General features: G+C 44.6%; 1 protein-coding gene across 1 annotated transcript in view; it reads right to left on the reverse strand.

Annotated features, from left to right (window-relative positions):
• The window catches only part of RABL6 (RAB, member RAS oncogene family like 6), a 58,197-nt gene that overhangs the window by 42,292 nt on the left and 2,424 nt on the right, over window positions 1-13,481 (reverse strand). The window contains exons 2-3 of the mRNA XM_035891902.1: window positions 8,223-8,357; window positions 2,521-2,568 (exon numbers count right to left, since the gene is read on the reverse strand). Coding sequence (XP_035747795.1) covers window positions 2,521-2,568; window positions 8,223-8,357 — 183 coding nt within the window. The remainder of the gene's footprint in view (window positions 1-2,520; window positions 2,569-8,222; window positions 8,358-13,481) is intronic.

A 13,481-nucleotide genomic window follows, 5' to 3' on the forward strand; every position in this document is an offset into this window, starting at 1 on the left:
AAGAAGGATGGGGAGCCACACTGTGGGTAAGCGCGAGGACAAACACCGCTTAGAAAACCACATTTAACTTCAGTGCAGAAAGGTACATGAGGATTTTCAGGGTACAACCTCCTAAGTGTCCCCAAATCCTCCTGTGCACGTTCACCCCAAGACAAGAATGGCAACACGGCATAGCGGAGAAGAGGCTGAAGCTGCTTTACAAGACTGAAGTCTATGGATACATCTACAGAGTCTAGCTGCATGCCCTCATCAGGCTTTCAGTACGTTTTCAAACATCTTAATTTAAATAGAGGTCTCTTAATTTTCTCTAAACAAGGAACAATTCTTCCAAAATGAGGAAACACTGGCAAAAAAAAAATTTAGCCTGGAAAACAATGTATGTTGAAATGCATGTTCAGAATGTGCATTTTTTTGGCAGTTTCAAAACCAGCCTGATAAATGCAGCATTCTGCACAACTCTAAATTAGCCAGGAGCTGGTAGGCAAGGAAAAAAAGGAGGATCAGGTCTTGTCAGCACTATGCTGCAGCAGCACCGGATACTTCACTACTAGAAGTCTACGCTCTAGATTAGTGTTGCTCTCACCAAAAGCATCACGCAGGAGGATTTTTTGTCCTAAGCACACAGAAGGAAGAACAAAAATGACATGAGATAACATTAAAATGAAAATTAGATATGAGCAAGCTCTTAATGGTTAATTTGCATGTTTTAAGTTGTACTTATCAAGAATCCACAATGCTATGGCAATAGGAAAGGATTTGATTTTGTTACACCATGATGATCTGAATTTTTACACTGCACTGCTTAAGTACATTTGATTACATAAAAATACATATCTGTGGTCCATAAGTACGGATCTTAACAGAACGAGTTTTATTTCAAAAGAATGTGAAGTTGAGAGAAGAGAGTCCCTTGAGATTTCTAACACATGCTCCACTGTCAGAAATGAAAGCGGTATCAGAAGAGCTGTTATCAACATCTGCACATCCCAAATCCAATCTGCTTTGCCAAAAGAATGACAAGTCTCTAGTTGAGAAGATGACTCCGCTCAGAGAAGCTATTCACAGAAATCAGTGCTGGAGCCACATGATTCCCAAATTAACTGTCTGTCTATTCATACCAAAGTTGCAAGGCAGCTAGAAAACAGATGTTTTGCTCAGATTCCAGCCCTGCACGTGTTATCCCAGGATCTGAAAGCCAAACTCTAATCAGACTGACTCCAGCAGTAGCTCTTGGCCCAAGTAGGTTTTGTCCACACTGTGAAAACTATGGTTTAAGGGAATAAAAAGATAAAGCACCCCGGCTTTTCATTTAAAGTGACTGGCTCAAGTTTAACCTAAAGGCTCCGTTATGCATCTGAAATAGAGCTGCTATCTTTAATTACCTTTTCTTTTTTACTATTTTAAATACAGTTTAACTAACATGAAAAATTAAATTTCCCCCTTTTCCGCTCCCTGTTGTACTTACCTTCTTCTTTTTTGGTGTTAACGCATGTGTAAGTTGCAGAGGTGGCAAATCAGAGGTAGCGCACCTCGGATGCGGTGCTGCTGAGGAATGCATGCCAGCACGGACCCTGGCTAAGGCTGCAGGAAAGGCAGCAGCAGCCAAACCATAAAAGTTTAAATTTCATTGACTGTGGTCACAGATTTGACTGAGAGAAATGCACAAACAAGGAGCACAGAGGAAGAGCCGCTCGCTTGTACAGCTGCTTTCCTGACCATACTCGCACTTTAAACTGGGAGCCTGGCAGGTACAAAACGCCCAATAATATCTGCATTTGGGGCAACTGTTACAGGTTACACCTGAACCCCAGCCCCTTCCATCAACAGTTTCAACTGCATCCAGATCTGCACTGCATTCAGGCTGTGTCTTCACATATGTTTTGGGGGTTTGTTTTTATTTTTTATAAAATACGACTTCATACTCTGACAAAACCTGAAAACTAAGGGAAAATGCATTTATGCATCACAATACTTCCCTTGGCTAAGCATTTAGAAAAGACTTTGGATTAAATAGATTGCATTTTCTGTCCTAAGTGAATTTAAGCAATTGGTTTCTCTTTTATCGTTCCCTCCTGCATACATTACTCACTGCAGATAACATTTTATCAATTTAACAATAGCATTCCTTTGCAAAACAACTTGGCAAGAGATCTTCTAAACAGAACAAAGAACTCCGTAGCTGTCTAAACATATATGAAACTATAAAGGGGAGAAGATGAAGTTTATTATAAACTTCAGAGAATCTGAACACACTAAGCAGGAGGCTACCTCTTCTGTCACGGAGCACGTGAAACAACTGCTGCTGAATATTGGGTTTGATCTGGAGTTCAGATTCCAAATAATGGGCTCTAGCAGAAGAGACCCTGCTCTCCTTTCCATATTTGTTCAGAAAGTAACATCCATGCGCTTGAAAAAAATCAGTACAGACATTGTTCTAAAGTAGAAATAAGCAGGTATTTCTGAATTCCATGTAAATACTTCATTAAAATTGAGAAAAAACAATGAATATGTAAATCTTACCTTTGTCAACTACATCCCAGACTTCAACTTTAACGATATCATCAGTGGCTAAAAGCACAAAAAGAACACAGGGTGTTAGAAGAAAGTTTCAGTAAAATGACTGGCACTCAACGCTTGCCACAGAGAGACTAACACAAAGCCAACGTTGTCAAAATAGGAGATGAACATCAAAATAAAAGTAATTCTTGAGTGAGTTAAAAGCAAAGCCAAACATAACGAGAAGGTGGCCTGCTGTGGAAGGGCTGAGTTGTGCGCCCAAACTGTGCTACTGGAAGAACTGCTGAAAGGCTCTCAGTCTTCAGCTGGATAGCTAGACTTCCTTGGTGTTTTATGTCAGATTTGAAGCACATTATAAATATTTTGTGTAAATTCTTTTCATAAGATACAGAGGTTTCCACATTATCTCAAAAAAGATATAAATTTAGTTTGGAGAATAAAGTCTGGTTTATACAAGACATACAACTGAAAAAACAAGGAATATACACATCTAAGGAAGATAACTTCACTAACAGCATCTTCATGTAAACGTGACCACCAGTGCAGACAGTCCTGCAGCTGCAGAAATCCATTCTCTCTTCAAATTCCAAGTTGCATTTTGTGAAAAATAAGCTATTACTAGCAATTTTGCCTCTTAATGAGCTGCAGCTTCAGTAAATTACAAGCAGCAACATATATTTGAGTTGCTAAAATCAAGACAACCAAAATTCTAACTACAGAGATGCTACTGCTGGTACTGACAGTTAGGATCTTCACTTCCAGAGGGCATGAGGGATGGGCAGCTTTGGGTAGATGGTCTGTTGAATCCCAATAAGCAGTCTGATCTTCATGAAGTTGTTCCATGAAGCAGCTGCTTTTTGGAAATGCTACAGGCTACAAAGGAAAAGCTTGTACTTGAGCAGCTCTGAACATAAAGCAATGGACTAGGAGGATAATGTCTCAGCGTAAAAAATAATCTCATAGGATGGCTTGAGAGTTTAGTGAGGCATCTTTGGCAAGCCAGGAAACATTTCCTCTACAGAATTCATTGTTGGCTTAACTTAAATGTTTCAAAATATTGTAAAGACAGATTATGAATAAAGGAAAACTTTGATTCTCTGCTTCTGGAGAAAGATCCTTTTTTACATTTATGCATGAAGAAAAAAATCAGCTTCTGTTTTTCCTCATAGCAACTCCCACTTACCTTCCAGTTTGCCAGCAGGGCAGTGGGGCACAGGACAAACAGGAGCCTTGCCCAGGCTCAGCCCAGCCAGTGCATCACAGGCTCCGATGGGACTGAAACCACAACAGGCGGACAGCAGCCTGCAGTCCCTAAAACCTCTGCTCAAGCCATTACACCCCCCAAACTAATTCTGTCCCTGAGTATTTCTAGAGACCATCAAGCCAGGTACGGCTGAAGTCCAACCACTCCCCATTACTCACTTGCTGGCGCCCAGCTGTATGGCCGGCTACCCGCACCCACGCACTGGCACGGCAGGGTGCTCTCCCTGTGACATGGGCTGCTCAAGCTGTGGTCCATTTGGGGCATGCCAGGACCTTGCAGGTGCTGGGATATGGATCAGCTAGTGGGGGTCTGCCCCCAAATTCATGCCCTGCAGCTGGGACTGGCAGTGCCACCGCCATCCCTGAAGGACAAGGGGACAGACAGACCAGCAGTCAATCCCGGCGCCTTTCAACAGTCAAGACTTTCTGCAAAAGGACAGGAGATGTTTTCCTTTCTCAGATGGCAAACTTTGCAGGGGCACAGGCTGAGTCCAGAAGGCTGCTTGCTCTTTCAAGCAGGGCCATGTGAAGCAGCACATAACCATTAACAAGGGACTTCCGCAGAGGAGCTGGAACCCCATTTAAGAAAAGTGAGCCCTCGGGGTGATGTGCAGCACTCTCCTAGGAGGTGACCTGGGACCTGGCACTGGGACTTTGCTCCCAAGCTCCAGAGGCCTCCATCTCCTTACCTAACACCAATGCACCCTCAGTTAAGATTTGCTCTCCTGCCAAGCAATTTCCACAGTCCTGACACCCTGCTGAGCAGCAGCACTCCCAGATAGCTGAGGAGCTGAACCATTTGAGACCCAGGAAGACCTGCTCTGTGCCTTTCTATCGGAGGGGAAGCACAGGATTTCACAAAGAAACCTGACTGCACAAGATCCAAGAAAACCATTTTTCCATGTGGGTTTTTTTCCTGCTAGCACCAGTGTGCCTGCTAGCTCATAGCCAGCGAGTTCTTCCTGTTCATCACCAGCTTCATTCCTGATTATCCTGAACACACAAGAGGATAATTACTTTAGTGCTGCTGTGTTGCTTTGGTATGACTCACACACAGCAGCATTTCACCTTACTGGGTTTGGAAGGCATGTTGCAGCAAAAAGAGTGCCAATTCATCCTTTTAACTCTATAACTTGGATTAGCATAAACCATGGATCAAATCGCTCAGAAAATCTCTGCTCCTCGATCTCTATTTGGCCAAGTACTCTGTAGCCAGTGGCACACTAAGACATTGCTTTCCCAGAAAACAGAGAGGTGTGAGAAGACTCAGTTGTGAGAAAGCTCATTTAAAAATGAGAACCATTGCTTTTATGGGTGGGTTCACCACCAGGAATTCACAGGCCCTCATAGACATATTTACTCTTATGCAATTACACAATTCACTTCATACAACACGGATCATCAAATCCTGCAGAGCAGAGCAGCTCTGCCATTCCTCACGCCCATCTATAAACCATTCAAAGCATCCGAACAGAAGTATGTGCCAATTTTTATTTCAGACTCCCTTTCTGAGGTTGTCAAACAGAGAATAAAACCGGTGATTAGCACAATCTAAAAAAGCAAACACGGGGGTCAGGAATGGAAATTCCTTACCTGGACACAAAAATTACAAATATCCATTACAGAGACAATTGGCAAAGAAAAGTAATTTTGTGCATTCTGAGTAGGAAGAAATGACTCTACCTTTACTAATTCCTCCGGCATAACATTTACGAAGATACAAGAAGGGGGTACACTCCACATGTAAAATGAAAATCTTCTAATACCAGGCAATGTAAGAATCCTTCAATATTTGACAGCTATTTAATTAACATCTGTAAATATTTGCTGCCAGCTACCTCATAACGCTTATTCAAGGTAGCTGGAGAGCATGATCACAGGAAAAACAAACTTTATTTTTCCTCTACAGATTAACTCGGCCAACAGGGCAGTAATTATATCTGAGCCAATTTTTCAGAGTGCCCGCGTCACCCACCTTGGATGGAAGGACTTCGCAGCATGAAACAAACCTTACAATGTTTTTTAAAAAGGGAGTTATTTTTAAAAACAAGGTCAACAGAGAATTTCCTATACTGCTGGAAATTATTATTACAAAAATAATACAGTGTTTTACAATGTAAAAGAAACACAAATGAAAGGCACAATTTCGCATACAGCCTTCCAGGTATTTAGACCAGCTCGGCAACACTTCATCTTGACAAAAGTCCATCACCATACGTACACATCACTGTCAACCCTAACCAGCGAGCTCTACAGAAAAACAGCGCATCAGTGTTAGATAGAATTAAGTTCTAGAAATAACAAATACACCTGCAGTTACCAACAGCCAGCAAAAGCCAGCCTCACGTGTGGCTGTGTTCTACCGCAGGACTGCATCCATGCTGAAAAGGCCTAAGCTTCAGCTCAGTGAAAGAACACAGTCCCTCAAATATGTAGAAACATGTGAGATGACTGCACCTTTCTACACATGGAACAGGCTCCAAACACCTTTTTGCGTGTATACAAAAACCTGTTTACATGCATTTCACATACCTGTTCATGTATACAAACCAACGCAGTACGAATAAGCCTCTCAGAAATCAGAAGCCAGCCTCTCTGGCTGTATTTACAAACAGCACTTGTGTTACACCTATGCTGAGTAGAGAGGAAATTGAACTCTGAAATTTTTACCGATGATATTGCAGACACCACAATTAACGTGCAGTGCACTCTTTGACTTGGATATCTAAGAAAGAGGTATTTCATCTCTTACTCTGATCTAAGTCTGCTTAGGCTAAAGCATTCAAGTCGTGAGTTTGGAGATAGTTTTCATCATCCAAACAACCTGTAAGCTCTGCATTCACTCATCAATAACTGATGTGCTGATATTCTGAGAGTGGAAGAGGAGTGTGGGGGAAGGATGCCGCAGCCAAAGGACAACATGCCAGAGGTTTCACCGCAGATGGGGAACATCACTGCCTGAACACCGCAGATCTGTCAAGGCCTTGGGCCAGGTGATAGGCAAAACATCTAAAAGACAGTACCCAAAATAAAGATATTTTATGAGGAAATGTAGAAGCTAACAGGCACACCTTTGCATCACAGTCACCTAGAGTCCCCATGAAGGAACCTGAAAACCTGACATCAGGCTTAGCTCAACATCAGATCCTAAATGAGAGCAAACCACTAGTTGCACTGAGCAAGGACGACCTGTTTCTTTCCCACATCCAAGGCAAATCACGACCATCCATCCTTATAAACATTTTCAACCTTTCTCAAGAGCGTGCTGACTCATGTGAAAGCCTGTCTTCATAAGGGCACAACAGTCTCCAGAACTCAGCTCACCAGCTCCCTGTGAGCCTACAGCAGCAGCAGCATCTGCTCGCTCTCCTTGTGCTGAACCCTGTGAAGGCAACAGGGATCAAGCATGCTCTGTCCCCAGGCTGACTGCTGGTGAGCACACCCTGCAGCTCCATGATCATTATCACGAGACTCAGGCATGGTGGTATCATCCAGCAATACAAAATGGATTGGTGAATTAGGTGAAGCACCCAATTTGGTGTTTACACAAACCACATGGGGTTTTTCCCCAGCTGTGAGCAGACAGAGAGCACCTGATTCAACAGTCCAGAGTGGTGCAGAGGGACAATGTCTGACAATGACAAACTAGCTGCTGACCTTCTTTTTTAAAGCAAAATCAGTCTTACAGAGCAAGTTCGTACTGATCAGTAATTCACCCCACAAGGCTGTGGCATTTTTGATCAGGAACCCAAAAGCTGGTCTTACTGCGCTGTTGAATCATAGCCTTATGCAATTTCAATGCCTGCAGTGTCTTCTCCAGGCGAGATCCAGGCCTTTCATAGCCACTTTATACTGCCAGAGCAGATGGGGAAAATAAAAAAAATTCACACCTCATCTCTCCGACTCAAACAAGCACTTAAAAAAAGCTACTGATAAGATACATCTGTGCTTCAGTAAGTCAGCCTAGAGTTGTTAGTACTACAATCATTTTTAAAACATCACCTTCACCTGTTAGAGGATGCTCTTTATATTTTAATCAGTAAAAAACTAGTTTGCACCATGCTATGCACTTCTACACAACACAGTAACACTAAAAGCAGGGTTAGCCTCAGAGACAGATTTTTGTAACAAACCTGTTTTCATCAACAAGTCAAGCGTATCACGAATATTTCAGATCTTTTGGATCACCTATTAAACACTTCCCTTGAGTTGTGGCTTCCAAAGACCTATCCTTTAGCACTTGTAACATATAGTTTCTGAGCAAAGTGACTAAAAATATGACTGAGAAACTGTAAATAATAAATAAAAATAACAAGAGTGGTGAGAGACCTTTTATTTCCCAAGCAGAGACAGAAGAAAGAAGCAAACAAGGCTGCAGTGGAATTTCTACCCCCAAGGCTCTGTCCCATGACTGTCACTCCCTCCACCCTCTTTCATCTTACTTTTGTAATTCCAGTGGATGCTGGTGACTTGGATCTCCTGAGTTGGAATATATTCCTCAATAAATTTCTTTCCCTGCAGTCGGTGCCAGAGTGTGGTTTTCCCAGTGTTCCTGTCCCCTCGGATGACAATTTTCACTGGGGAAAAGAGCAAGCAGACAAATAAAGTTGATTAAAAACAAATCAAAGAATGCTGTGAAAAGCATGTTAACTTTTTGCAAGCATTATTCAGATGTAATTAGTTCTCCATATTACATTGGCATGATGGCGTTTGTTAAAAAACATGAGCCTCGGTCATTAAAATTAGCGTTTATTCAGCGACTCATGCTAGCTCAGCAGAAGGAACCAACATCAACATTGAATCTTCAGAATCTGCACAACTGCAGCCAGCTCAGCCTGCTCCTTCCATCCTCCTGCCTTCTCTACCTCTACCGAGCCCTTACTCCCACTCTGCCATGCCCTATTCCTTTGCTAGCCTCTTATGCCAGGCTTCTCCTTCAGTTACCTCCTAGATCATTCCCATTTCTCCTTAAAACACTTCCCATGCCTTGAGAAAATAGAATCATAGCATCCTAGAACCATTTAGGTTGGAAAAGACCTTTAAGATCATCAAGCCCAACCGTTCCCCTAACACTGCCATCCCACCACTAAACCCTGGCTCTAAGCACTTCATCTGTCCAGCTTTTAAATACCCCCAGGGGTGGGGACTTTGACCCCTTCCCTGGGCAGCCCCTTCCAGTGCTTGACAGCCCTTTCAGGGAAGGAATTTTTCCCAATATCCAGTCTAAACTTCCTCTGGCGCAATTCTTGTCCTATCGCTTGTAACTTGGCAGAAGATACCAACATGCCCCTGGCTACCCCTCCTGTCAGGCTGTTGTAGGGAGCGATAAGGTCTCCCCTCAGCCTCCTACTCGCTTCCCAGTCCTGGTTGCCCACTGAAAGCTCAAGGCCCCGTTCTCAGCTGAGCCGATTTGGCAGGGTCCTGCATTCAGAGGTGCTGTTCCCCGCATCCCACAGGGGTGTGGCTCTGAACCCTGGCACCGGTGAAAGTGTTCTGGGATGGTGTTGGGAGAGCTGAGAGGCAGCTCCGGGTGAACATCACCACAGAGTTAAGCTGCCATCATTCTCAGCTACCCCCAACTTTCTTGCTCTGGGGCAGCATCCCCTTTTCCAGAGGAAGCTGAACAAGACTGTGTATTGCCCTTTGGCTGCTCCAGCTCACAGTCTGGATGGTGAGGTGAGGAGGCAATCCTTGGTGGGGACAAGGGGCAGGGCAGCTTACATTCACGGGGTCTATCTTAAACTGTCCCCAATAAATTCACCAAACGGCCTCTGTTGATGGCCCCAATTTGGGTCAAATTAAATCACAATAATTCTATGTTACATGCATTAGAAACAAGCTAAACTGAACCAAAACAAGCATGGGGACATAAACTCACTTAAATAACAGTGAAATAAAACCCAGAGAAACCGAATCTCTGTGGGTCCTCTATGTGTCAGAGAGCCAGTCTCTACCACAGGAGCCAGCCCGTGGCTGGTTTTAGGTGTGGGTGTACTGATGGTGCCCAGCAAAGGCATTCTCAAAACTGCGGTCTAGGGAAAGGCACCACAGCCCCACTTCCACTGACTGGCCTCACAACCCAGCGTGTGCATGTCCGCTTGTATCCGCAGCAAGGACAGTCAGTCAGTGGAGAAACTCACTCAAACCCTCCCAAGGAAGTGTCCAAAGTATCATGAACTGTACAAGACCCGGGAGAGCAACTTCCGTAGCAGTCAGTACCAGGAGCCTCCCTGAGTAACCCTAATGTTACCTTGTTCTTTCTGAAAATAGTATGTGTTGTTCTCCAAAACTTCTGTTACGTTACAGGATTATTTTTTTTAAACACCTTCCTTGTTTTAAGTGGCAACCACAAGGCTATTGGAAAATGTAAGCTGACTTGAACAGAATTTTTATGCTTGTGTTTCGAACAGGAGCTATTATCCCCTGGAAAATGGGCCGCTTGGAGACACCTAATGGCAGACACAGGTGATTAGCATCAGGTTGGGCATCATCATTTGAGCAAGGAAATCTCAGACTGAAGGCTGCTTTCTGCTGTAACTCAGGAGTTACTGCAGACATTTCAGAGGAAAGTTTAAGAGGTGAACTTTAAGGTAAAACAGACAACATATGCGAAGTCTGTGGAAGAATTTTGTCTGTTGAAATTCTGTGCTGCAGTCCCACCGTGCTTTCGTTGTTGTACGCCGAGAGGTACCACTCTTCATTCTTTCACAAAGTTCCTTATTAAAATAGCAAAAGGATAATAAAGGCAAAAATGAACATAGTATTTATAGGCTGACTTCACTGACAGGTCCCAGAGCATCTCTGCAGAGACAAGAAACCGTTCCCTGCATTTCCTGTTGCCCTGTGTGCGACTGTTTCCTACTTACAGATGGTGAAACAGTCAATGGAGGATTCCTTCGATTTTTCTTAATGCAGCAAGTCCATGGCACAGGCAGAATGAGATTCCATTGGTCCCCTTTAAAACACAAGCCTTTCTAAAGGCTCTCAGTGCCTACCCTAGAGAGCCATTTTAAAATTCATATTTGCCCACGAAGTGCAGCATGAGATACCTTAACAGTGAGTTTTAAGGGACAAACAGTCCCTTAAATAGTCAGGCTGCTCTCAAGGTGCACTTCCAGGATCACTCCCAGGCGACCTGATTGTGAGCTCTCCCCAGAACGGAAAATCTTACGTTCCCTGGGACTTCCCTAGTGCCAACAGCATTATTTATGCACCTACACACTGAGTTGGATCAAGGACCTGAACTGGCTAAAAACTAACCCCCAAATTATCCTTCTTCCCTTTTCTTCTTTCGCTCAAGTGCGCAGCTGCATGAGCAGCAGGAGCAGCACAGGGGAGGCACGGCTGGAGCGGCGAGGAGATCACCCCTACCCCTGAGCAGCTCACATTTAGATAACGCAGGGTGCCTGTGGCACCACATGCTCAGTTTGAACAGGCCCAATGGCCCTTTCCAGCTTCAGCACTCCCCATGTTAGGATCTCTTTCATTCTACATAGTGCACGAATCTTCAGTGAATTTTTTCCTGAAGAGAGAAAAAGTCTTTAAAAACAGAACAGGAAGAAGGCAGGTGATGTAAATAATTTTTAGCAAAACAAAATCCGTACTTGGCCTTTGACAGGCATCTGCAAGCCAGGAATTGCTGAGGGAGGTTCAGGGCACAGCCAGACAGGTACGTCACAGGCCTGGGCTGTGTCTGAATGTGGAAAGAGCACCACTAATTACGGGTGAGGTGAGTACTGTTACCTGCGAGACAGTAACAACTGCTGCCACCTTTTGATTTTAAGCTAAATCAGTACTTACTGCAAACAGTCACAGGTTTGTAGCAAAGATGGGAGAATTATCTGTGGGAAGAAGGGTATGGATGGGGAAGGTGTGAGGGAAAAGCTAAACAATCGCTTTATTCATATTGTCACTGCATCAGGAAAAACAGAGGGATTTCTGTTCTCCAGATGGGGAAATGGAAGCAGAGCAATGACGATATAAGCCCATAGGTGAGGTCTTAGACCAAGCCAGAACTAGAAATCAGGAACTCCCAGCTCTCCCCATATTCCTCCAGGACACTGCAGCAACTAAGGATCTCAGACCCTGCAGCAAAGATCCCTGAACTTCTCTGCTAATAATCCCCATACAGAGGGTCATAACCTTGCCCTCATTAAGGTCTTTGGGACTGTGACTACAAGGCTGCAATTCAAATGCTTTAAGCTGGTTCTGCTGCCAAAAGCAGCACACCTGAGCCACAGACAGCCCCGAGCACACTCCCCAGGGGGAAGAGGCCAGACAGCAGCCAAAGCAGCTTTGCCACAAGTTGCACAAACACCTGCATCAGCAGCGGCAGAAGATGTGAGAAGGTGGGAAGCAGCAGGAAGAAGGGGAGCCTTTCTTTTGGGAGTAGTGCTGCACAAAAATACTTAAAACGACAGTCAGAGTCTGGGAACTACTACTCTAAAACAACACAAAAGAAGTAAGGATTACCAAATGGATACACGGCGGTTTGTCTTTCAGAGAACATTTTAGGCACAAAAGTAGTAAGGGGAGGGACTGGGGGGATTCTTGGAGCTACTGACTGGTATTTCAGCACTGGTGACCACTCGGGGCAGGGCTGCAGCTCTCCAGGAGGAGAGCAGCCTGTGCTCCAGGCACACACAGCGGTGGGGTCTGTCAGGTGGTATGTGCACTGGATGCAGCATCAAGAATAAAGCCCAGAGCAGAAGGCATACCGCGTTCTGGGCAAGAGGATGCACGACTCTGAACCGTTAGCACTTCCATGTCTTTTGCTCCTGTCGCTGATCACCAGTGGGTAACTCCCAGGGAATCCTCTTGCCAGCATAACCCAGCCGGAACTGTTCATTTCACCCTTATTTGCCTATCATTGCCTTACATGAACCGTCAAATTTGAGTAACCTGGTGCTGGTACTTCCTTCTGTAATTTGTCTTGTAATTTGTTTAAACAAGCACTGCTGCCAGAGGAATGAGATCCACCTCGCTCTCTCCCCACCGAGCCTGCTCGCTCTGGCCTGGGCTAGCCTCCCTGGGCCAGCACAGCTGGCCAAATGGCAATGCAGCAGCCCTGACCAAGCTCAGGCTATCCCAAGCAGGAAAAAAAAGGACAAGTTTTTACAAAGATTGGTTCCTCATACTTGGAACCGTGATCTCCCATAAACATCCAAGCCATTACATATATGGTACAGACCCACATCATTTTCATCTCTCTTCCCTCCATAGTCTCAGGGAACTCCAGTGTTATTTGGGCTGCAGTATATAAAACACAGGAGCTCTGTGCAGATGATAAAGAGAGCAAATAAAGAGTGTGTGTGCTGAAGTAGGATGTCCCATGCAGATGAAGTGGCTGCTGCCAAGGGCTAACACTGGCCTTTGCTCTCATCATTTCATTAGAAATCTAAACCTGCCCACCCTGTGACACTCTTCCTTTTGAAAACTGAACTGAGTGGGAGACTGTCAAAACAGATCATTGCGTTTCAACTCAGAGGTCCCTTGTAATCCTCACTGCCATTAAACCACCACACAATCTTCAGCGTCACCTCAAACGGGGGGGGGGGGGCTGGCTGGTTACACAACGTACTTGACAGCCATGATGGCTGGCACAGCAGGGCCTGTTCTGAGCCCTGAAGCAAGGCACCAGCTGATAAGGCCCACCTCCCGGCAATTCGCTGCCCGCTTTATCAGCAAGCAACTCAAGACAT

This window comes from Egretta garzetta, unplaced genomic scaffold, assembly GCF_000687185.1.
Source record: "Egretta garzetta isolate BGI_Z169 unplaced genomic scaffold, ASM68718v1 scaffold143, whole genome shotgun sequence".
Lineage (NCBI taxonomy): Eukaryota > Metazoa > Chordata > Aves > Pelecaniformes > Ardeidae > Egretta > Egretta garzetta.